Here is a 23,847-nt window from a genome sequence, read left to right on the forward strand (position 1 = left end):
GACATTTGCATCAGTTGGTCGTACAATTCTTGGGCCACCTAGCTATTCTCTGAGGCATAGCACGGCTCTTGGACAATTTCAACTTTCAAAACATAAGTAATCAATTTTGTACGCCAAGTGTAAGATCAACACCCATCCTAGTTTAGTGAAATAAGTAAGAACTTTCTTTGTAGGACAAATAATCTAAATTATTTATGACAATTTATGTGAAAAAATAAATCAGCACAAATACATGTTCTTGAAACTCTGGGGTATTTCAGACAATTCATCTGTTCACATCGAGACAGCCAGCCAAGTTGCCAAACAGTGAAACTCGGAACAGCAACTTTTTCTACACAGCTGCTTTCCCTGCACAGCCAGCCACAGCCCAAAAAAAACAGGCCCTAAGTGTATTTCTGGCAATCGTCCACTTTGTTTGAAATAATAATGATACCTCCACACGGTATAAAAAAAACTTCTTGAAAAGAAATAATGAACTATGGGACCAAAAGAATTGAATTTCTGGGACTGGCGATTGAAGTAGCAAACTTCTATAATTTTATACAGTGAACCGCCAAGTTTCCACATGTATGATACAATAAACGTATCTATTGTTTGTTGGAAAAAAAGTAAACAGACTATCTGCACCGGTGTATCAGCAAAAGGGAGAAAAAATATCAAAGGAGTGACACAACGCCCATAGGTTGGAGAAGTTCAGAACCTGCCTCACCCATTTGTTCAGAAGAAGCAATATGCGATAGCCGTTAAAGTCGAATCACTCCCGATTTAGTACATGTACTTCCATGGCAAAGGTAACTACCAGGTCAATCTAGAAAAGACAAAGCAAGCGGTAAAGTCAGTGCACTCTAAGTGGCACTCCGCGGTAAAATTAGTAGCAGGTCGCACCACCTGGAGGCGCTGAAGTTAGGCCTCCACCCCCACCCCCACCCGTGGCCTCCAGATCGGCAGGGGCTGGCAAAGTTCAGATCGGTGTACATCTGCATGTACTGCTTTAGCTAGCGACTCCTGCCGCTGCAGCCACATCTCTTGTCGGAAGCGTTGGTTGCCGGCAAGAGGGATAGTGTATTAGTATATGATTTTTCTCGTCCTCTGCTACTGTGTGTTGGCAGATCTCAAGTGTTTCTCCTATTGTCCTGCTTCGTGCCTGCGCAAGAATCCCTGACCAACTCTCCTCTCTGCACGTGATGGGTAACCAGATAGGTACAGACGAGCGAGCGGCTGGCTGGGAGTTCTCTGTACTTTCGTGACGTCGTGCCAAAGGGAAAGGGGATTTGTGTTGGAGTTCTCTGTACTTTCGTGCCGTCGTGCCAAAGGGGAAGGGGATTTGTGTTGCAGTCGGGGCATGCGGTGGTTGTTGAATTCTGCCTCCACTGCAGGCGGCCACGCTGTGCCAGGAGAGCCGCACCTGGGCTCCCGCGCCACGAGGCGGTGCCCGGGCTTGGGCCAACACTGTCGGTCGCGCATCAAATAGCGCTCGCAAGCAGCGCTGCTTTGTTGTGGTGTGGTTGCTGTGTTGCCATGCGAAGCCAGCGAGCGGCCTGGGAAGGGAGCCTGCCGGTGGCCTATTAATGGCAAATCTCGCGGCACTTGACCCTTACTTTTCCTTGAGCCTGTCTATATTGATTAAGCTTCTACCACGGAACGACTCGTGGTTTTCGTATCAAGGGCTAGAAGATATATGGAGAGGTCGCGGCGCACAAGAGGTAGGGATCGTTCAGGAAGAGAGGAAGAAAATAAAAGAGTGGATCGGTAAAATGGCATTGTTTGGTGGGAGTGTACACTGGCCATTTAGGGGTGAACTCGCTAAAAAATGGGGAGAACCCTTACTGCTTTTATTAGTAAGTCAAGATTTTCTTACTATTCTTGAATCATTGATGGATATATTGCTTCTGTGGTGTAACTTCGTAGTTGCATGATACTAACCATAAGTCAAATTTACTGTTTGATGTGGAAATTCGAATAAAACTAGGAGAGGTGCATTAGTAGTTCTTGATTGATCTGCTAGGTATGCAGATAACATCTCAGATGACATATCATTCACTGCTGCATAATTTGAGATATAAACTTTTATGTTCAGGTTTTAGAATATGCATCGAAATTACATTTTGCAATGACCACGAATTGGGCTTTCTAATAAATCTTAGTATCTTGGGTTCAGTTTTTTTGTCTAGAACTAGAGCCAGATTTCATATTTTACTTTTTTTTATGTATTTGTAAGTTAAAGGCTTATGTCACTATGTCTTTAGTCAAACAAGTTGCATTCTGCACCGGGTCTATATTCTATGGTGCATTAGTTTATCTTTCAGGTAATATAGGAAGGGTGCTTTGTTCTTGCATCTTCTGGTAGCAGATGTCACACGGTGCAGTCAAACTTGATTAGTTGAGTAATCTCAGATGACTAGTGCCAAAAATTATGCAACAATAGACATTTACATTGTTTTCTACTTTTCTAGTGAGGCCGATGCTATATTTGGATAGCAATGCAACTGTCAGAAACTTCTCGCTCTCTGTCTGTCTTATATATTTGTTTCTTTCTCGGTATTGTGTGGGTTGAAGGTTGACAATGTTCCAGTTTCCTTTCATTCCTTTATCTGGATCCAGCATCTACCAATAAGTTTCTTCTACTGATGTCAGTTAGCCTAGGTGGACACTGAATATCTTTTATTGTTATTCCAGTTGCCAGGACGCACAGATAATGAAATTAAGAACTTCTGGAACACAAGATCCAAGAGACTTACAAAAAGAGGTCAAGATGTCTATCCAGAAGAATTGATATCTCGGATGAAAAATCAAGATATGGACTCTCACAGTTCTGACGATTCGTGTGGCAGTAAACGACCAAATGAGATCTCACAGGAAACTAGTCTTGAACTTCTTGATATTAAATTTGATAATTTGGACTATTTAAAGCGGCCAGAGAATTTCTTTGTTCCAACTTACAGAATTCAAGATTCTTGTGCCATGAACCCTTCGAAGCGTCATGCATCTTCTGACATGGTATCAGGCTACAGTGACAGTCCCACGTGTGAACAATTTCCTCATGAGCCCAAGAGGACCTGTTACACTGATATCAACTTGGGAATAACAAACCACAGTGTTTGTTTTAATTGTGCCATTGCCAATGGCCTGCCAATATTAGATGGCAACTTCTCTACTTCCGGGACCATGCTGAGGCCCGTGAAGATGGAGCTCCCTTCACTCCAAAATACGAGCTTTGAATCAATCAATAGCTGTTTGCACATAGCCCCAGCAACTCCTCTTGATATGGCTGACACCTTTATCCCTTCTCCAGCATCTGTCTGTTTCCCTTCCATGGTTCAGCAGCAGGGACAGATACTAGGGGATTCTGCAACATTCCAAGCAGCGTATGAAGTACCGGTTCCTCCTGTTCCGTATGTTCACCCTTTGAGTCCGCACTCTTCAGTCATTAATGACAGTGTCCTCGACAGCAGTCCTTTGGATGAATTTAGAACTTCAAAATCACCTGCTAGTAAGTTTCGCTCATTTTTATTTCATTGTAGTCAATATCAGACAGAGCTTACTGTTGGTATTTGCAGGCCTGGATGCTCTTTTGGCGGACAGCAAACATCAAGCAGATGATATATTTGCAGAAGAGTATCTTTCGCCCTTGCTAGATTCCTGCAGGCCTGGTGCATCAGCAGAAGCAAGATATTTGAGTGAAGATTCACCAAACTCGGAGTACCAGCCCATCAGCGATCCATATAGTTCAATTCTCTATGGAGATTTATGTGATGAGGGTATGTTCTCAGCTCCAGGTGCTGGCTATCAGCACAGGCTTGAGTCAGCCCCCTGGAATAGCATGCCTGGTGCCCGTCATGTGCCTGGATCTTGAAATGCAAGCCAGGAACAGTTATGGTGCCTGCTGCCTTTCCCCTCAAGGAACACAACTGCTGCAACAATCTTAATTTTGTATGGCCTTCAGTGCATTTGTGGTGAAAAAATACAGGTCCAGATGCTGTTACGTTTCTAGTTTATGCAGTGTCCTAGTCTCTTTTGTTTTGCTCCTCAAGGAGCACAAACCATCGAACCAGAACTTAATTTGCATTGTTTTTTTGGCTGGCTTGAGTTGTCGAACGATGTAAAAGGATGTGTCAGTGCTCTATGGAGACCCATTTCATTCATTAATATTACATTGTTAAGTGATTTTTCTGGACTATGTTGAGATATTCTCCTATTTTGTTGGTGTTGAGATATTCTCTTGGTCGAATGTTAATTGATTGGTTGTTACTGCCTAGTACTTTGGAATGATCTGCAATTATATTGCGAGTTATCATCATATGTCATGTTTAACTTTCTCAGTGTGATTCTGTCTCATTTTTCAACAATGGAATTTCTCTAGTTTCAATTTTCAACATTGGAATTTCTTAGTTCCATTATTTTCTGTCGTTGGCACAACATCATGATGACATTTGTGGCAATAGGTTGTACTTTTCAGTTACACGAAATGTGTCCTACAAAAGATAATTCTTCACTAACCATTTGCAGCCAGATCCTTTTTTTTATTTCTCTTTTTCTTTCCTTTAAGAACAAGGTATCAACTGGAGTATGTCCATGTATATATCAGTTTATTACCCTCCTGTACAATCTGTCATTATCATAATAAAGCAGGAAGTATTAAATTACAATTGATCAAAGATATAGATGCCATATTGTTCAAGGTTCGCGACTTCGCGGTACACGAACGAGCTCACCATGTATACACTTTCACCAACCTAGCTCCTGACAATCTATAATCTTAGAAACACATGAGAAATTAACGCGACTTAAACAAATGCGCCGTCCCTGCCTAACTGTATAGGCCTTCCTGCTCCCAGACGTCCACAAGCAAGTCTACCATTTCCTGCAAATAAAGTTTTGATTTGCGAGCATGAGAAAGAAAGAAACATTATAATGCAAAAAAAACTCCATGGTGGGAAGAATGTGTGGTTTATTTAGCATATGATGTTTTAGATGATTTAGTATAGAATCTTACAGCAAGAGGGATTGGTTGGGAGAATGGCTTATTGCTCCCTAGCAGGCTCTCATATGTTGTGTTCCAGCTGTATCGTCAGCAAAAATAAGGTGGAGAAAATCAAGTTTAGCATTCAGTATACTGAATTTACTTAAACAAAAAGAAAAGATATAGTCCTAATTTTAATTAAAACAGCCAACCTAATCTGGATAGAAATAATATAAAATATGTTAAATAGCCATAGAAACAAAACGTTTCATGTGTTTCAGGTGGTGTGAGAGTAAACCATAATAACTCACCTTATTTTTGGCTCTTGAGACTTTTCCGGTCGAGGTTTGCGTTTTTTGTTTCCAACCCACTGTTGTCTAGTCTGGTTCCAATGGGCGAGACCTTCAGATACATGATAAAATAGTAAATGGAAGTCATTGCATATGAATATGTTGACATGTAAACTTGCTACAGAAGTACTAAAGCCTCTTAATGAGATCTTTTTTACTCTCCAAAAAATAGTTATACATACTTTTCAATAAATCTATCTAGTTCAACATAGTAGTTGTGCATCAGCATGTCACACTGCAAAGAACAAAAATGCAGAACAAAACAACCAAGGCTTTGTTGGTTGTCAACAGCTCAGATGTATGATTTTTCTTGAGCATAATGTAAACATTCACATCAACTACATTCTGAGACTGTTTCAATCAAAACAAATTGCCACAGAGAAGTTAGAGACCCAGCGTGCACGGTAGTGTAAGCATGTTTAAGAGCACACAACAAATACTACGAACTCTGGATGACAGGCATTTAATATTCATATTAAACGTATATATGGGCATGGAAGATAGAGCTCCAATAATCAAATTGTAGATCTGCATTTGTTTGACAGTACAGTACACTAGCATGATGAAGTAAAAAAAAAACATAAAGCAAATCAAACATGTGCCACGAAACACAAGGTCCATGCTGTGTACCTTGATTTACAAACTCGTTAGGTTTGCTGCTGCTGCTTCCAGCTCCATGCTGATCACTCGACTGCGGCGCCGTGCTGATCGAAGACATGCTTCTCTGGGACTGAAGCGCGCTGTTTCCGACCTCATGCGTGCTCGTGCTCCAGAAGCCCCCGGACAGGTTGGTCTTCCTTACCGAACGGCCCTGGATCCTCAAGCCCTTTGAAGGCTCATCGACCGCTGTTATCGGAGCAGGCTTAGCGCAGCCACAGCATCCAAGGCAACTTCTGCTCTGTAGCAAAACAGTATTGACCAGGAGACGATTAGCTTCAGGTATCCAAGAGTCGGAGAATGTGAGTGGCACAACAAACCAGCCAAAAAAGCGTAAAAATCACAAGACAGAGCCTTTCGGTAGTACAGGAATAGAAGGTCAGTTCCAAGAACAGAAAAGATTGGCCATAAAAGAGAAGATCTGACATGGAGTGTATCTCTTACACCAAAAGTGAGTCATGTACATTAAAGAGGAATCGGATACCATCACATGGAACACCTCCTATCATACAGTCCTACAATGGAAACAACGGATTCACGGAGGCCTCCCCCGGGTAAACATTTAACGGGCGAGCGAACCGTGTCTATTTATGCACAGACAGCAAGAATCAGAATCAGGACACAGCATCGAACCGGGGCCAATTGGAGGAACATCGCATCCACCAATCCTATTGGCCTCCGGGCGGGGCGCACGGATGGACCGATAATCCCTGAACCCGATCGAGCTCGCTGCCGTTACATCGGGTTGCGGTACGGACGGAACAGGGGGGGTGGGAGTGAGGAAAGACACGCACCCCATGCAGGCGACGAGGCGGCGTACCCAGGAGGAGAGGGACCTGCAGCCCAGCAGCATAGCATCCGCGGCGGCGGGGTCCGGCGCCGTCGCGGCGGTGGGGGCAAACCCTAGGCCCCCGCGAGGTGCACGGGGGAAGGAGGAGGAGGAGGAGGAGGAGGAGTGGGGGGAGAAGGAAGGGAACCAGGCAGGAATGGGGATTCCGTGGTGTGGCTTTACACAGAAATAACCCTTTTGGATAAAAATAGCACAAAATGACCCTCCAGCCAAACTATTTCACGTTTCTAACCCTTTTGTGTGGCTCCCTTCGCAAGGGCGCCACACCCTTCTATGTGGCTCCCTTCGCAAGGGCGCCACACCCTTCTGTGTGGCTCCCTTCGCAAAGGCGCCACACATTCTATCATACGTGGCGGCTCGAGCTTATCTGCTGACAATGTGTGGCGCCGCTCCCACGGGCGCCACATAGACAGGTGTGGCGCCCTTGTGAAGGGCGCCACACAAAAGGGTTAGAGGCGTGAAATAGTTTGCCCGGAAGGTCATTTTGTGCGTTTTTTTCAACAAAGGGTTATTTTTGTGTAAATCGCCTTCCGTGGTGGGCTGGGATTGGAGCAGAAATCTAGGATTCATTCAGGAGCAGACGTTACTACTTGGATTTTTTTTTTTTTTTTTGCTTTTTAGATTCTCCACCCGCAGGGTAGTATTTAAGTTTAATTAAGACAAACTTTCCATCAAGAGTTACTTTAGTAACCTGTGGGATTTCTTTTTTCGAGAGTATGACATGTGGTTTTTTTAGAGTATAATATTAGTTATTAAAAATAGTTATTAATTTCTAGTACTCTATTTGTTCTACTAGATAGGTTATCGCAGATTTATCTAAATTTAGATGTATATAGGCAATATTTATCTTACCTTAACGAAACTTAATAGGCCTCCTACATACACACATAGGGTGTGTGTGTGTGTGTGTGACTATTCCACTTTCTAAGTGATGGGCAAATGCAATGCGATCTGAAATGTTATTTTTTACTAGTTGAATGCTCGTGCGTTGTTACGGTTTTCTCACATTATTTTTTGCCGTACATGTAACCATATCACACATGATAATTCTTTTTTTTTTGACAATCAATACCACCTATATTTATAGTAACAAATAGTACATGGTAGAGATACGAGCAAATCATTGAGATCTTCAAATTCTCCTTCCTTCCATGACACAATCTTATAGTTCTCTAAAGGCAGCCAAAAGTAGATACCGAAGCATAGATCTGAAAATACCAACGAAGGTTTTCCCATTGTTTTAACTTGAGCCGCAATGCCAAGGCTACATGCAGGTGTGCAACCATTGAAGTAGTCAATCAACATCGGCAAGAGTACCAACACCAGTATGCCAAGGAAAATTAACCGAACAGCCTGGTCGACGTCGCTGGAGAAGCGAGAGTACGAATCACCATTGTCGAAGACGTAGCAGCCGAGGCAAATATTGCGAGGATAATCCTCCTTGCAGCAACCATGAGAAAAGATCCAACATTGCTCTAACGACGAAAGATCTGAAGATCCATACCTAGATAATTATAATCCTCCAATGCCACCATTGACGCCACGAATGAGATATTGTCGTTGAATGAAGGACTGAAGAATACTTATTCTAGACGATGGCATCTCCAATGTGGGGTAGGCCTACAATAAGACGGCTACTGATACGTCTCAAACGTATCTATAATTTCTTATGTTCCATGCTACTTTTATGATGATACTCACATGTTTTATACACACTTTATGTCATTATTATGCATTTTCCGGCACTAACCTATTGACGAGATGCCGAAGAGGCAGATGTCGTTGTTCTCGCTCGTTTTTGGTTTCGTAAATCCTACAAAGGAAATATTCTCGGAATTGGACGAAATCAACGCCTGTGGTCTTATTTTTCCACGAAGCTTCCAAAAGACCGAAAGGGAAACGAAGTGGGGCGACGGGGCGCCGACACCACAGGGCCGCGCGGCCAAGGGTGGGCCCGCGCCGCCCTATGGTGTGGGGCCCCCGTCAACCCTCCGACTCCGCCCTTCCGCCTACTTAAAGCCTTCGTCGCGAAAACCCCAGTACCGAGAGCCACGATACGGAAAACCTTTCAGAGACGCCGCCGCCGCCAATCCCATCTTGGGGGATTCAGGAGATCGCCTCCGGCACCCTGCCGGAGAGGGGAATCATCTCCCGAAGGTCTCTTCATCACCATGATCGCCTCCGGATCGATGTGTGAGTATTTCACCCCTGGACTATGGGTCCATATCAGTAGCTAGATGGTTGTCTTCTCCTCATTGTGCTATCATGTTAGATCTTGTGAGCTGCCTATCATGATCAAGATCATCTATTTGTAATGCTACATGTTGTGTTTGTTGGGATCCGATGAATATGGAATACTATGTCAAGTTGATTATCAATCTATCATATATGTGTTGTTTATGTTCTTGCATGCTCTTCGTTGCTAGTAGAGGCTCTGGCCAAGTTGATACTTCTAAATCCAAGAGGGAGTATTTATGCTCGATAGTGGGTTCATGCCTCCATTGAATCTGGGACAGTGACAGAAAGTTCTAAGGTTGTGGATGTGCTGTTGCCACTAGGGATAAAACATCAATGCTTTGTCTAAGAATATTTGTGTTGATTACATTACGCACCATTCTTAATGCAATTGTATGTTGTTTGCAGCTTAATACTGGAAGGGGTTCGGATGATAACCTGAAGGTGGACTTTTTAGCCATAGATGCATGCTGGATAGCGGTCTATGTACTTTGTCGTAATGCCCTGATTAAATCTCATAGTAGTCATCGTGATATATGTATGTGCATTGTTATGCTTTCTTTATTTGTCAATTGCTCAACTGTAATTTGTTCACCCAACATGCTATTTCTTATCGGAGAGACACCACTAGTGAACTGTGGACCCCGGTCCATTCTTTACATCTCGAAATACAATCTATCGCAAACTTTGTTCTTTACTCGTTCTTCGCAAAAAAACATCATCTTCCACACTATACATTTAATCCTTTGTTTACGAGCAAGCTTCGGTGAGATTGACAACCTCACCGTTACGTTGGGGCAAAGTACTTTGATTGTGTTGTGCAGGTTCCACGTTGGCGCCGGAATCCCTGGTGTTGCGCCGCACTACACTCCGCCACCAACAACCTTCACGTGCTCCTTGACTCCTACTGGTTCGATAACCTTGGTTTCTTACTGAGGGAAAACTTGCTGCTGTACGCATCACACCTTCCTCTTGGGGTCCCCAACGGACGTGTGCTTCACACGTATCAAACTCTTTTTCTGGCGCCGTTGCCGGGGACATCAAGACACGCTGCAAGGGGAGTCTCCCACATCCAATCTCTTTACTTTGTTTTTGTCTTGCTTTACTTTATTTTATTTACTGCTTTGTTTACTTTCTATATCAAAAATACAAAAAAATTAGTTGCTAGTTTTACTTTATTTACTGTCTTGTTTGCGTTCTCTATATTAAAAACACAAAAAAAAATTAGTTACTTGCATTTACTTTATTTAGTTTGCTTTATTTACTACTGCTAAAATGGGTACTCCTGAGAATACTAAGTTGTGTGACTTCACTAGCACAAATAATAATGATTTCCTATGCACCCCTATTGCTCCACCTGCTACTACAGCAGAATTTTTTGAAATTAAACCTGCTTTACTAAATATTGTTATGAGAGAGCAATTTTCTGGTGTTAGTTCTGATGATGCTGCTGCCCATCTTAATAATTTTGTTGAACTTTGTGAAATGCAAAAGTATAAGGATGTAGATGGTGACATTATAAAATTAAAATTGTTTTCTTTCTCCTTAAGAGGAAGAGCTAAAGATTGGTTGCTATCTTTGCCTAAGAATAGTATTGATTCATGATATTATCCTCCCGCTAAAATTATATCTTTGAGAAGTAGCATAATGAATTTTAAGCAATTGGATAATGAACATGTTGCCCAAGCATGAGAGAGAATGAAATCCTTGGTAAAGAATTGCCCTACCCATGGACTAACTACTTGGATGATCATCCAAACCTTTTATGCAGGACTGAATTTTTCTTCGCGGAACCTATTGGATTCAGCTGCTGGAGGTACCTTTATGTCCATCACCTTAGGCGCGACAACAAAGCTCCTTGATGATATGATGATCAATTACTCTGAATGGCACACGGAAAGAGCTCCACAAGGTAAGAAGGTAAATTCTGTTGAAGAAACCTCCTCCTTGAGTGATAAGATTGATGCTATTATGTCTATGCTTGTGAATGGTAGATCTAATGTTGATCCTAATAATGTTCCTTTAGCTTCATTGGTTGCTCAAGAAGAGCATGTTGATGTGAACTTCATTAAAAGTAATAATTTCAACAACAATGCTTATAGGAATAATTCTGGTAACAACTATAGGCCATATCCTTCTAATAACGGTAATGGTTATGGTAATTCTTACAACAATAATAGGAGTGTACCCCCTGGTCTTGAAGCCATGCTTAAAGAATTTATTAGTATACAAATTGCTTTTAACAAATCTGTTGAAGAAAAGTTTGATAAAATTGATATTCTTGCTTCTAAGGTTGATAGACTTGCCTCTGATGTTGATCTTTTAAAATTGAAAGTTATGCCTAAAGAAGATAAAGATATTAAGTCATTTGCTCCAGCAAACGCGATCCAAGTTCGAATTAATGAGAATATTAGATTGATGGCTGAATTGCATGCTAGGTGGGAAAGAGAAGAAAAACTAGCTAAAGAGAATAATGTAGCTAAAGTTTGGACTATTACCACCACTAGTAATGTTGATGCTTCACATGTTGCTAAAACTCCTACTATCAATGATAAAATAATTGGTGTTGGCAATGTTTCTACTCCTAGTGCAAAGCGTGCAAAATTGCCTGAAACTGCTGAAACTGCTAAAACTGCTGAAACTGCTTGTGATAAAACTGCTGAAATTTTTCAAAATATTGGGGACAATGATCCCATTGATGTAGATCATAATGGTTTAGACTTTGATGATTATCATATCTCTGAAGTTATTAAGTTCTTACAAAAACTTGCTAGAAGTCCTAATGCTAGTGCTATAAATTTGGCCTTTACAAAACATATTACGAATGCTCTCATAAAAGCTAGAGAAGAGAAATTAAAACATCGACAGCTTCAACTTCATCGAAAGATCTATTGCTGTTGGAAAGATCTTCACCAATCTATATGATGGTGTCACCAATCCTGACAAATATCAAAGTTCAAAATACCATCAGATCTATGCAATTGGAGAAGCAAGCCGATCAGAGCCGGAAACATCAGAGGCTTTCGACGATGCGGGAAACCCATATGTCGATCCCGCTGATCTCAGGCGAGGTTTAGGCACTAAATATGTTGGGCCTACACCGCGTCTAAGGGTTCAGCTCCCACAAGAAGCGTGGGACAAAGCCGCAAGAGCCATGGATGGTACAGAACCAATGACCACAACTGCTACGGCAGAAGAATTGCAAGCTTACCAATACAGACTCGCTCGTGTTGGAAGAGAGTTAGAAAAACAGACAGCTGCTCTGAATAGAAGAAATGAGGCGGCTTCCGCATCAAGCAGGCGAAGGGCGGAGCTAAGTCAACAATCAGGAACATCGGGAGATAGCCACAGAGAAGCTCGAAACAGAGCAAGATCTCGGCTACAAAACATGCCCGAGGCTGACAGAGAGAATTTAGTTCAAAACCTCGACATGTCTTTTATGTCGATCGACACGAGGGGGAATATTATTCCCAAAACACCAGAAGCTGGATACATGGCGACGCAAGCTTTCATCCTCGCATCCAAGCCACCTCCTGGAGATCCAAGGAAAGCGTTGTATAACATGGCTATGGCAGGAGCAGGTATCATGGGAACGACATTCGTAACTACACCTCCCGAAGGACCTGCAAGGCAAAATAGTCCGCGACCTACTGCAACAGTTCAGGACCCCCCGAGAGCAAGTGGGGTAAGAGATGCAGCGACTCAGGCAAGGGTGGATAGAGCGCGACAGGACAGAAGGGAACATCGGCATTCACCAGAAGTTGATGAGGAAGATATGTGTGGACTCCCGTGCTTCACGAGACGAGTTCGGAAAACTCGAGTCCCGTCAGGGTTCAAGTTACCCGACAATTTCAAAAAAATTGATGGTCTGCAAGATCCTGAGGATTGGTTAGTTGATTATCTCGAGACAGTGAAGCTGATAGGTGGAACCAGAGCAACAACTATGCAAAGCATCCAAGTACATTTGAGTGGAGCCGCGCGATCATGGATAAAAAAGTTTCCTCCGGGGTCCACTGACAGTTGGGATAGTTTTGAGGATGTTTTTGTGAAAAATTTCCAATCCACATGCAAAAAACCCGCATCATTAGAAGAGTTGAGGGCTTGCCGGCAGAAGTATGATGAATCAATGAGGAAATACATCCAGAGATGGAATATTATCAAAAACTCGGCAGAAAACATATATGACGAGAGAGCAATAGATGCGTTCGTGGCAGGAATTCGGCGGAGAGATTTTGTCGAGTATTTGGGGAGAACCAACCCAAGGACAATATCAGCATTAATAAAAATAGCGAATAGGTGGGCAGATGGAGAAGATGATATTCACAACAAGCGACATAGGTCGCCCGAAGAGGATCGCAGTCAAAACTTTCAAAATAGACGACGATTTTCGCGACAGTTTTCAAACTATGATGCTCCTGACCAAATATCGGCTGGATTTCGAGGAAACAATAGAGATGATTATCAAAGGAGTAACGAGCAGCGATGCGACAATAGAGACGACTCCTGTAATAGTAGACAAAATAATGGACCATGGTTCCAGAGACCGTATGTGTCTCCCGAGGATATGATGAACGGACCGTGTCAGATGCATTTTTATCTTGATAATAACGGGAAGAGGCAGTCAGGACATCTGCAGAAGGACTGTCAAAATTTTCAAGCAATGTTGAGATTTGCAGGGCAAGCTAATGCTCAAGCAACAAATAGAAACCCCCAGGGGCCAAGGAGTGAGATTCACCTTCCACCTCCTCCCGCAATTACGGACGAAAATCGGAACCAGCTCAGAATAGCGGCAGCACCACACCCACCTCCATATATCGACACCAACGCCAACGGCGCGGTCTCGATGATTCAGAAAGCTAGACCATCCAACAGGGCCCAAAAAGTAATCTCGCGTCAAGTATTCATGGCAGAGAAAATGCCTCCGCCAACAATTGAGTACCTGAATTGGTCAGGACAGGACATTGGTTTCACAATAGCGGATCACATTGAGGTACGATTATTTTCGCTGATTAGACTTGACTGGCCAGCTAGCCAAACATGTAGGTGATTTTTAAAGCTATATTCTACATTTTTATTTTAGTATATAAAGTTCTATTGCATCTGGAAAAATATTTCTCTCAATTCAAAATACATAACGTCATAGAATTTTTTTGTTCAAATCTCTTCACCTACTTTGGTCATAGAAAATGTACTACTTGCATCAAAATTCAATTTAGTTGTCTTAAAACTTGAGGCAGCAGAGATGGATCCAAGTATTGCGAATGTACCATCTGCACCAATTTTGATGACATTCAGATTGTATGTACTTGATTTTTGAATTTATCGGTTGCATCACCATATCAAACCAGGGAAAAATAGAAGCTGTAAAGGCAACTTATCATATTTCCCAACACCATCATGATTCCAGCATCTATATCTCTTAAATTTTCAAAAACATATATGCAATGTTTCCCTTTGCTCCGTTTCTTTTTCTTTCTTTCCGTGCTTTCTAGAGTACTCTTTATAGAAGAGATAGAAGCACCGGAAAAATAATCCAGATCAAATTATGAAGATCTGAAGATTGCGAAAAGAAAAGAAATATTGAGTACTTAGAAACATCACACAGAGTAAGGCTGACGTATATACTTTGCCATCCTGGCGTGGTTGAACAGACCATGGAGGACGCACAGAGCTGATGACGTACTTGAGCCGTTGAGCGCCGCCACCATCAAGGCGAGTAATCTTTGTGTCGTAGCAGTCGCCACCTGAGGCCGTGGCCTCTTCAACGACCTATGGTTCGCCATAATCGTACCTCATATTCGCTAGGGTAGCACACGGGCCTCTCTTCTCGTGAATGTTCCTCGGACCTGTAGGAGGAGTAAGATCGCTTCCGTGGACCTAGGGCAGAACAAGTGCTATTGGACCTTGGGATGAGAGGCGAGAGGTTCACGCGGTGCGCTCGGAGAAGACGTCGCAGTCGGACTCGGTGTCGAGTGAATGTGAGAGGAGAGAGAGCTGGTCTGGCAAGAGCGGTGGCAGCCGACGAATGGCCGGAGAGGGTGCGATGGTGGCGGTTTGGCGGGGATAAGGGGTGAGGCAAGAAACCAATGAAAGTAGCGAGAGGCGTTGGTAAGATAAATTTGCCCGATAATACGAGTATGAGAAGGTACCGGTGCACCGCCAACTATCACCGATCGCTAACCGTGATTGCTTTCCATATTTATCTGAATTCTGGTGATTATTGCGTGCTGGGCAAGTTTGTTGACGAAGTTGTGCAGGACAACCACGACGACCAAGCTAGCCTAACCCGCTAAAGATCAATCATTCATTTGAATTGTGGCAAATATGTGCATGTGATCTTGTTCTGATTGCTTTCCATGTACCGTCCTTCCAATCATATCGTCCTAATTGCTTTCCATATGTTCTAGACAACTGTTGATGGGATCGCATATAACACTGACACTCATCGTCTGATTGCTTTCCATATATTCGTCCATTGATTGTCTCATCACTATTGACTATGCCAATTCCGTGATCAATTTGCTGATTGCTTGATTTATTTTCATGTATTAACTATGGTAAATCCCGTGACTATGTCAGTCCCATTAATATGGCAATCTTGTTTCTGCATGTTGTCGTTTTTTTGGTAAGTATATGACGGATGGCTGGATGGCAAACGAGAAATGTTTAGTAAGAGTGGATGGTCAAGATGTCTTCAATCTTTGATATCAAATATTTTTAATGACATACGGACTCACATATAATAGTAAAGAAAAGGAAAACTCGGATTTGTTGGATCTCCTGTCTTACTATCTATGCATTTTTCTACTCCTACTACTACCTCCGGTTCAGTTTATAAGTCATGCATGTTGTTTAAGAAATTTTTTAACTATTAATTTGGTCAATAAAATATTATATATCACAAAAATTATACCATTAGAAATTTCTCTTGAGTTTGAATCAAGGGTATAACTTTTATGACATATATCTCATATTCTGTTGACTAAATATATGATCAAAGTTTTTTTTAAACAACGTGCATACCTTGTAAACTGAACCGGAGGGAGTAGTATCTTGTAAATCTTAAAGTCCATTAATAGCATACAGAAACGACCATGACAGCCATGGTATTAAGGGAGTGAGAATGTAAGAGATATAAAGTTACCTCATCTCCCTAGAATCCATGAGCACATACACATTTCTCTCCTACGCTCCCAAAAAATTTAATCATTGATTTAGGCAAATTATTCAGATTAATTTAGGAAAATGGTAGTACTCCCTCAAATCCAATTAATTATTGTAGATTTAGGCAAATTGTTGCCTAAAATCACTCTAGTTCATGTGATAATTAATTTAGATTAGAGACAGTATGTCCGTTCAGCCATAAGTGGTGAAGGCAATTGCAAATAAAAGGAATAAAGAGGGATAATACTGAATACACGGCTTAATAAGGATGTAGTATGTTAGGAAGAGTAAATTGCAAAAAAAAAAAAATCATCACAATTCCTGCAATTTTCAATTTTCTCTTAGAAAGCATGGGGCTTATCTTTCTAAATACATAGGATGGCGCCATAAGGTTGATTTTATCCTACACGTTGCTTGATTTTATTGTTGGAGCATGCCAGAGATTTCTCCTGTCGTAAACTGTGTTATCTCATCTTCCTAGACTCCATGAGGACATACACATTTCTATCTTCCCGCAAAAAGATTTAATCGTCCACTCGACCACCATGTTAATCATCGACTCTGGCATCATCATGGAACACCGTTAACCATTCATGGTGAGTATATCATATACCGTTACTAGATTCCTCACAATCCTAGTGACCCATGTGCGCTATTATGTTTCAAATCCTTTGGGTGGATCTGAAACTAGCTCTTATGAACTACATTTATACTTTACTTTTCTGGGTATCCTTGAGCTATTTTATGCATGTGTTGCTCCTTTGATCACACCGTATTTTCTAAATTTTTATTTATGTGCTTATGTGCGAGTATGGATAGTTTTGGTTGCGTTAATTATTATTGTTGTTTAATTAGTATTTATACATATTTAGACAAACTTTTATTTTCGGAATGTCACATGTAGTGGACTCCAACTACTTAGCAATTGTATCGTCTTTGTGACGCACAATATCATACATAGTTGAATATTGTTCTCGGAGTGTAGTATTACCCAACCATTTATCCTCGCATAACTTTATCTCCGAGACATCCTTAATTAGGAAGGAACCATATGGGAAGAAGTACCATTAGGACAACCCAGAAATGTGAGTGCCCAGGTTTTCAATAAACTTGAGACAATACACGTCAGCCTATGTACTCCCTTTTTTAGGAGAGTTTGCTACACCCTATTTTCGGTAAGCAACTTAAATACCGCTTACCTATGAGAGCTCTATGTGTGGCCGATCATGAATACCACTTCCTCCTGAATCTTTAGGGGGCAAACTACCTTCCATTCAGCTAGTAAGTATTTCTTTTTCTCGCTATCACCTTGCGAAAAAATCTTGATGGGAAAAAATCCAATCGTTTCAGAACTCCTTAATTAGGAAGCTAGAAGAAAGAAATCATATACATTATGAAAATAACGGCTATAAGTGGATATTGAGTCATCTCGTCACAACTCCTATCGTCTTGTTAAATTTTTTAATTTAGCCGGCCAACTCGACTCAGCTTGTTAGCTTAACAAGTTCAAAGCCCTGACATGGATTGACTCGGTAAAAGAGTTGGCTAGTTAAGATTGTTAGTTAGCATGAACAATTCAATATATTGGACAAGTGACAAGTCACAAATGTGAGGAAATATACCAATTATATGGCAGCACAACCAAACAATACATATTTACACTTCCTTACATAAACCTCACTTATAAGAAATTTTGCACAAATATATGAGTTTAACTAGTTGATTTGCACATGAAAACTCAGCTCAATTTTTTAGTATCTAAGTTCGATTATATTACTGGTTAGATTCATTGATTTTGAGTTTTTATTTCACTTATTTTTTTCGAAATGGGGGTGAACCCCGGCTTCTGCATCCAGAGATGTACACGGTCCTTTTATTGCAAAAATATTCAAGTATACGATATCAAGTTTACATCACCAGCAAACTCAAAGCATTGGCACATCCGCCAAAAGAGAAAAAGATGGAAACAGACAGGCTAAGTATCCGTCAATCGCCTAGAAAGCCACCAGATAGTCTGGTTGTAAAAATCCCGAGTAACCGTGAGAAGACGGTTGCACCCAGTAAGCATATGATCCCGCTAATCCACCAAGAGCAATATGGACCAATCTTGGATCCATTGTGTAGCCATATGGATAACCTGCAAAAAATTAGAATTATTTGCATTGTTAAAAACAACATTATTTCGACTTCTCCAAATCACCCAACATAAAGCCGATACCCCAATGCGTATTCTAGCTTTAGTGTCTTTGTCAATACCATTCAACCGGTTTCGAAACATATTTTTAATATTGGTAGGCGGAGGAATATTATAAGTGTTGAAGACAATGCGCCAAACAATTTTTGACAAGGGACATGAAAGAAATAAATGTTATATGGACTCCTCTGCATCACAAAAACAACATTTCTTGCTTCCCTTCCATTTTCTTTTTATCAGATTATCCCTAGTAAGCAAGACCTTAACCACATGAAGATTTTGATCTTCAAGGGTACTTTTAGTTTCCACAAATATTTTGTGGGGAAGTGCTCATGGTAGTTCATTAAATCTTCATACATAGTCTTCACGGTAAAAAAAATCCAGATTTTGTTAGTTTCCAAACAAATATGTCCGATTCATCATTTAGCTGAACCAGTATTAACCGGTTACAGAGATGCATCCATTCATCCCATTTAGAACAATCAGTGGTCTTGATGATAATACCGAATGGACCGATACATTTTTATGCATAACAATGTTATATAATGATGGGTATTGATGAGCTAGATCCCATTCCCCAAGCCAAACATCCTCCCAAAACCGCACTAGCCTTCCAGATCTTTCCCGAAAGGAACCACGTTTTAGAAACTCGTCTTTCACATGCATAAGTCCTTTCCAAAACGGTGAGTCCGTATGTTTAACCCGAGCGTGTGCTAGCATCTTATCTTTAACATATTTGTTATGTAAAAGTTCTTGCTAAATCCCCTCCTCAGTTAATAACTTGAACAACCATTTGCTAAGCAAGCACTTATTTTTCATTTCCAGCACCTCAATTCCAAGCCCTCCTTGATCTTTTGGTCTGCAAATCATGTCCCATTTAGTTAGGCGATATTTTCTCTTCTTATCATCGCTTTTCCAAAAGAAACGCGATCTATAGAAATCCAATCTATAGAAAAGATAACATAAATATTGGCAAACTAGAGAGAACTGAGTTGATCAAGACCAACATATCTCCATACGATAGTAGCTTGCCTTGCCAGCATCCAAGTTTTTTCTTTCACTCATTCACACATAATTGTACGTCACGGTGGCAAAAAAAACCGATGACCGAAGACCGAAACCAAAAAGACCGAAACCGAACCCGAACCCGAAAAGACCAGGACCGAAATGACCGATAGAATATTGGGTAGAAAATTTTATAGACCGAATTAAGCTTGGTCAATTCGGTCATTTTGTTCTGAGTAACTGAATAGACCGAACTGACCGAATTTTACATAAGACTGTTCTAATCTTTAGATTTTGTGATATGCGTGAGATGTGATATTCTTGAATGTTCATAAACTTCTCTAGCGTTGTTACATTTTTGTTTAGATTGTTGAACATTTATTCGTGCCAATTGATAATAATATATGCAATGAAAAAACATTCAAAATACATCTAAAATGTTGCCAACTTTTTACTAAATAATGTCTAAGTTTTGCGTTGACAACGTCGGCCACACTGTTCGGTCATGACTGAACCCGAACCTTAATTATTGGGTACCCGAATTTGTCGGGTAGTAAAAGTAACAAGTATTTTTCGGTCTTCACTTTTTTTTTGACCGAATTTGAAATAGACCGAAATACAAAAACCGAATTTTCGGTTATGATCGAATGCATTTTTGTTTTACTTCACTGATCCCTCCTGTTCTAGAAGATCCATGTGTCGTGGGGCAGTACAATGAACAAGACCCTAACATGAAGAGACTAAAGACAAACATGGGAATCAAACACGAATAGACAAATCACACACTACATATTAGCACTTCTATACATAAACTTCATGAATATTAAAATTTGCACACCATATATCAGCTAAATGAGTTCAACTGGTTGAATTGTATTTTTTTTTTTTTTTTTGAACAAAACTGGTTGAATTGTTAACGACCACAATGACTCGACTCAATGAACTCGTTGATCTACAAGTTGAGAAACTCAACTCGATTTTTTAGTATCTGATCTCGTTTAGATTACTTGTTAAAGTAATTAATATTGAGTTCGAATTTGAGTACTTGTATCTTTGCCAAATCGCACACACAGTAGACACCACCATGGAATTCAACCATTTTTTTTAATATTCCATGACCCTCCTCTTGTTCCAGATCGCCGCAGTGCTATGAACACGACGCTAACATCAAGAAACTAAAGACAAAGAGGGGAATCAAAGACGAGTAGACGAATCACAAAGGAAGTCCACGTCTTGTCGTCCCAAAGTATCCTCTGTTTCCTCAAACCATTTTATTCCTCAAACAAAGAGTAATCCTCCTTCGTTTAGGCGTCCACGATGTCGCCGTTGTCAATCGCCGCCAGGATCATCTCTGGGTGCAGCGCCGGGGTCGCGTTCTTGATCGTCCCGTCGATTGCGTTCGGCCGGCCGAGCGCCTTGAGCGCCAGGTGCGCCGCCTTCTGGCCGGAGATCATCATGGCGCCGAAGGTTGGGCCCTGTAACCACCACAGGACAGGACAAAAAAAATCCTTAATTAGTCGAAAGCTTGTGAGAGATTCCTCAGATAAAGAACCCGTGTAGAAGATGCAAAATTTCGTACCATTCTGGGGGCGCCGTCGATCTCGGCGACCTCCATGCCGGTGACGATCATGCCGGGGACGACCTCGCGGGTGAGGCGCACGATCGCGTCCTCGGCGGTGTTCATGTCAAGCGCCTTCATCCCGGGCACCGTCTCGATCATCCCGATGTCCTGGAGCCGCTTGACTCCGGTAGCGCCGAAGGGCCCGTCGTGGCCGCATGAGCTGACCACGACCTTGGCCTCCATGACGTTGGGGTCCATGCAGGACTGCGTGTCGTGGTTCATGGAGACGAGCGCCCAGTTGGTGACGACGCCGGCGACGCGGCTGTCCTTGACGATGAGGTCCTCGACGGCGACGGCGTTGAAGAGCTTGACGTTGGGGCGCGCGAGGAGGCGGCTCATGACGGTGGAGGTGAAGAGCGCGGCGTGCTTGATGACGACGTAGTCCTCGGTCTCGTCGTACTCGATGTCGAGCTCGTCGAGGAAGAGGTGGGCGGGCTTGCGCACGACCATGGCGGAGAAGAGCTGGCCGCCGAGCCAGGCGCCGCCGCCGGGGGAGACGGACTGCTCGATGATGGCGATGCTGATGGAGGGGTCCTTGGAGAGCTCGTAGGCGCAGGAGAGCCCCGCGGAGCCGGCCCCGACGATGACCACGTCGGTGTCGGCGTAGGTGATCATGTCGGTCATGTAGCGGCGGGTCATCTCGCGGGAGACGATGGACTCCTTGATGGGGCTGAACTTGAAGGCGTTGAGGTCGTAGGGAGGGGTGGAGGAGGAGATGGAGTTGCAGATGGTGCCGGCGCGCGGGGTGGCGACGCAGGACGGGGCGCGGGTGGCCGACGGGAGGTGAGCGCCGGCGAAGGAGGTCTTGAGGAGGAGGCTGGAGGCGGTGGTGGCCATGGCTGCCATGTGCATGCAGGTGTGGTTTGGGGAGATGAGTGGAGTGAGAGCGTGGCGAGGATAAGGCGCAGTGGCAGGGTAGAAGAAGGGGAGGAGGGGACAAATATCTGGAGATTGTGTGTACGTGCGGCCACATCTCAGGTTGTCTTGTCAGCCTTTGGACTCATTCCTGATATTTTGCGAAGATCCTCTGTCAATTGTTCCATCGAAACGAGCTTGCGATGTTCTGGTAAGCATTAGTCGGGTGATATTTTCAGGGTTTTTGGTCGAGAAAAACCGCAAGATAATAAGATCCCACTTTCAGCTCACCGGAAATAAGATCGATTGACAGAGAGAAACACAAGTAGGGGTCCCGCGGCACTTGTTGCGTCACCGGTCTGTGTACAGAACTATACGGAGTATACCGTATTACTGATAGTATTTATATAGAAAGTTAATTAATCCTAATGTAAAGTCAGGATGGCCGAGTGGTCTAAGGCGCCAGACTCAAGTTCTGGTCCTCTTACGAGGGCGTGGGTTCAAACCCCACTTCTGACAAACCTTTTTTACTTTTTAAATTTAGGTCGTTCGCAGACCACTTCAGGTCCTCACCATAATACTATGTCAGGATTCAAGTTATAAAACCTCGATTTCAATAGTATGTCAGGATTCAAGTTATAAAACCTCGATTTCAATAGTATGTCAGGATTCAAGTTCATGGAAGGTTTGGTAGATAATCTTGTAGGAGGAGTTAGCATGGTCCAATATGTTGATGGTTCGGTTATCATGTTTCAGGATAGTATACACAGTGCTAGGGATTTGAAAGCCTATTCTTTGTAGTTTTTAGCAGTTTTTAGGGTTATAAATTAACTTTCATAAATGTGGTTTTTGTTTTGTTTAGGGAGAGCTAAGAAAAAAGTTCAAGAATACTCTTCTATTTTCAATTGTACATTAGGAAAATACCTTTTAGGTAACTGTGGGTGCCCTTGTATCTAGTAGATTGTGTGGTAAAAACTGAAAGGAGATATAACTTTGTGTGTGCAATTCAGTCGATTGCATTGCTTGACTTTTACTACTGATATTTTAGACAATTATGTACTTGAGAAAGGATAAGGTGTTATTAGAACCTTGTGGGGGAAACAGCAATGTGGCGGAAGTTGCGAGATTTATGTTCTGGTGTTAGTTTAAGTAATCACGAAGATAAGTGTGGATGGTTAATAACCAAATATGGCAATTTTACTCTACGCTGTATGTATCTTGCAGTGAAGTGGCCACATAGAAATGTCAAGTTGGTAAGGATCCCACTTGAGATAAGGCTTCTTATGGTTAGCTTTTTATAAGAACATTTTGAGAAAAGATGTGTTAATTAAAAGAGGTTCGAAATGTAAAGATACCAAATGTTGTTTCCGTGATGAACATGTGACTTTACATATTATTTTTCAAATATAAGATGGCCAAGTATATATGGGGGGTGGTGGAATGTACTACTCCTAGTAAAGATAGAAGTATGATTGCTGTGGGAGTAGCTGCAGTTTTCTTGTCAGTTTGGAAGGTCCCGAATGCAGCAGTTTTTTTTAATCATGTCTACCCGTGTGATCCAATTCTCATAATATACACTCGTTGGATCGACATGAACTTTTGGACCCTCTTTCAATTGTTTCGAATGATATTATGACGATTTTTCGTCGAGAAAAATATCCCACTTCCAGCTCACCAGTCACCAGTAGGGGTTTGTTATTTTTATGTATCTTATGCCTATGTTTGCGAGAAGATCTTTTAAATACATGGCAACACACGGGTATTTTGCTAGCGTACAAAAATATATAACGCATATTACGTAAAATATTTAAATATTAAATTAATTAACTGTAATAGTAAACTGTCAGGATGGCCGAGTGGTCAAGGCGCCAGATTCAAGATCTGGTCCTCGTAAGAGGGCGTGGGTTCGAACCCCACTTCTGACAAATCTTTTTCTTTCTAAACTAAATTTAGGTT

The 23,847-nt window shown here is 42.0% G+C and overlaps 3 protein-coding genes and 2 non-coding genes across 6 annotated transcripts in view; 3 read left to right on the forward strand and 2 right to left on the reverse strand.

The window, feature by feature from the left end:
- The window catches only part of LOC124654750 (transcription factor GAMYB-like), a gene marked incomplete at its 5' end in the record, with an annotated part of 6,491 nt that extends 2,314 nt beyond the window's left edge, over positions 1–4,177 (forward strand). Inside the window, 2 exons of the mRNA XM_047193743.1 lie at positions 2,677–3,490; positions 3,558–4,177. Of these exons, the coding sequence (XP_047049699.1) occupies positions 2,677–3,490; positions 3,558–3,853 (1,110 nt within the window). The remainder of the gene's footprint in view (positions 1–2,676; positions 3,491–3,557) is intronic.
- A 378-nt stretch (positions 4,178–4,555) lies between these two features.
- On the reverse strand, positions 4,556–6,892 carry LOC124683093. Of its 2 annotated transcripts, none has more exons than XM_047217669.1 (5): positions 6,762–6,892; positions 5,941–6,203; positions 5,272–5,362; positions 4,994–5,060; positions 4,556–4,861 (listed from the first exon to the last, which is right to left on the reverse strand). In XM_047217669.1, the coding sequence occupies exons 1-5, from the start codon at positions 6,818–6,820 to the stop codon at positions 4,808–4,810; spliced, it is 534 nt and encodes a 177-aa protein (XP_047073625.1). In that variant the 5' UTR covers positions 6,821–6,892; the 3' UTR covers positions 4,556–4,807. The 2 variants fall into 2 exon arrangements, with proteins under 2 accessions (XP_047073625.1, XP_047073624.1); XM_047217668.1 differs by having other exon boundaries at positions 5,941–6,208; positions 6,788–6,886.
- A 13,610-nt stretch (positions 6,893–20,502) lies between these two features.
- LOC124689497 (thiamine thiazole synthase 2, chloroplastic-like) lies at positions 20,503–21,932 on the reverse strand. The gene is made up of 2 exons (XM_047223024.1): positions 20,995–21,932; positions 20,503–20,890 (listed from the first exon to the last, which is right to left on the reverse strand). Exons 1-2 carry the CDS (start codon positions 21,886–21,888, stop codon positions 20,720–20,722), a joined length of 1,065 nt encoding a protein of 354 aa, XP_047078980.1. The 5' UTR covers positions 21,889–21,932; the 3' UTR covers positions 20,503–20,719.
- Positions 21,933–22,326: 394 nt separating this feature from the next.
- TRNAL-CAA lies at positions 22,327–22,410 on the forward strand. The gene has a single exon. It is a non-coding gene; the product is annotated as a tRNA-Leu (tRNA).
- Positions 22,411–23,733: 1,323 nt separating this feature from the next.
- TRNAL-CAA lies at positions 23,734–23,816 on the forward strand. The gene has a single exon. It is a non-coding gene; the product is annotated as a tRNA-Leu (tRNA).
- Positions 23,817–23,847: the final 31 nt, after the last annotated feature.

This window comes from Lolium rigidum, chromosome 1 (genome assembly GCF_022539505.1).
Source record: "Lolium rigidum isolate FL_2022 chromosome 1, APGP_CSIRO_Lrig_0.1, whole genome shotgun sequence".
Taxonomy (NCBI): Eukaryota; Viridiplantae; Streptophyta; class Magnoliopsida; order Poales; family Poaceae; genus Lolium; species Lolium rigidum.

Coding starts and splice junctions, on each gene's coding strand:
- LOC124683093 (XM_047217669.1), bottom strand. CDS start 6,820: ATGCTGCTGGGCTGCAGGTCCCTCTCCTCCTGGGTACGCCGCCTCGTC. Junction 5,363..5,940: donor TAACGAGTTTGTAAATCAAG/GTACACAGCATG, acceptor ATGTATCTGAAG/GTCTCGCCCATTGGAACCAG. Junction 4,862..4,993: donor CCCAACCAATCCCTCTTGCT/GTAAGATTCTAT, acceptor CTTTATTTGCAG/GAAATGGTAGACTTGCTTGT.
- LOC124689497 (XM_047223024.1), bottom strand. CDS start 21,888: ATGCACATGGCAGCCATGGCCACCACCGCCTCCAGCCTCCTCCTCAAG. Junction 20,891..20,994: donor TCGACGGCGCCCCCAGAATG/GTACGAAATTTT, acceptor TGGTGGTTACAG/GGCCCAACCTTCGGCGCCAT.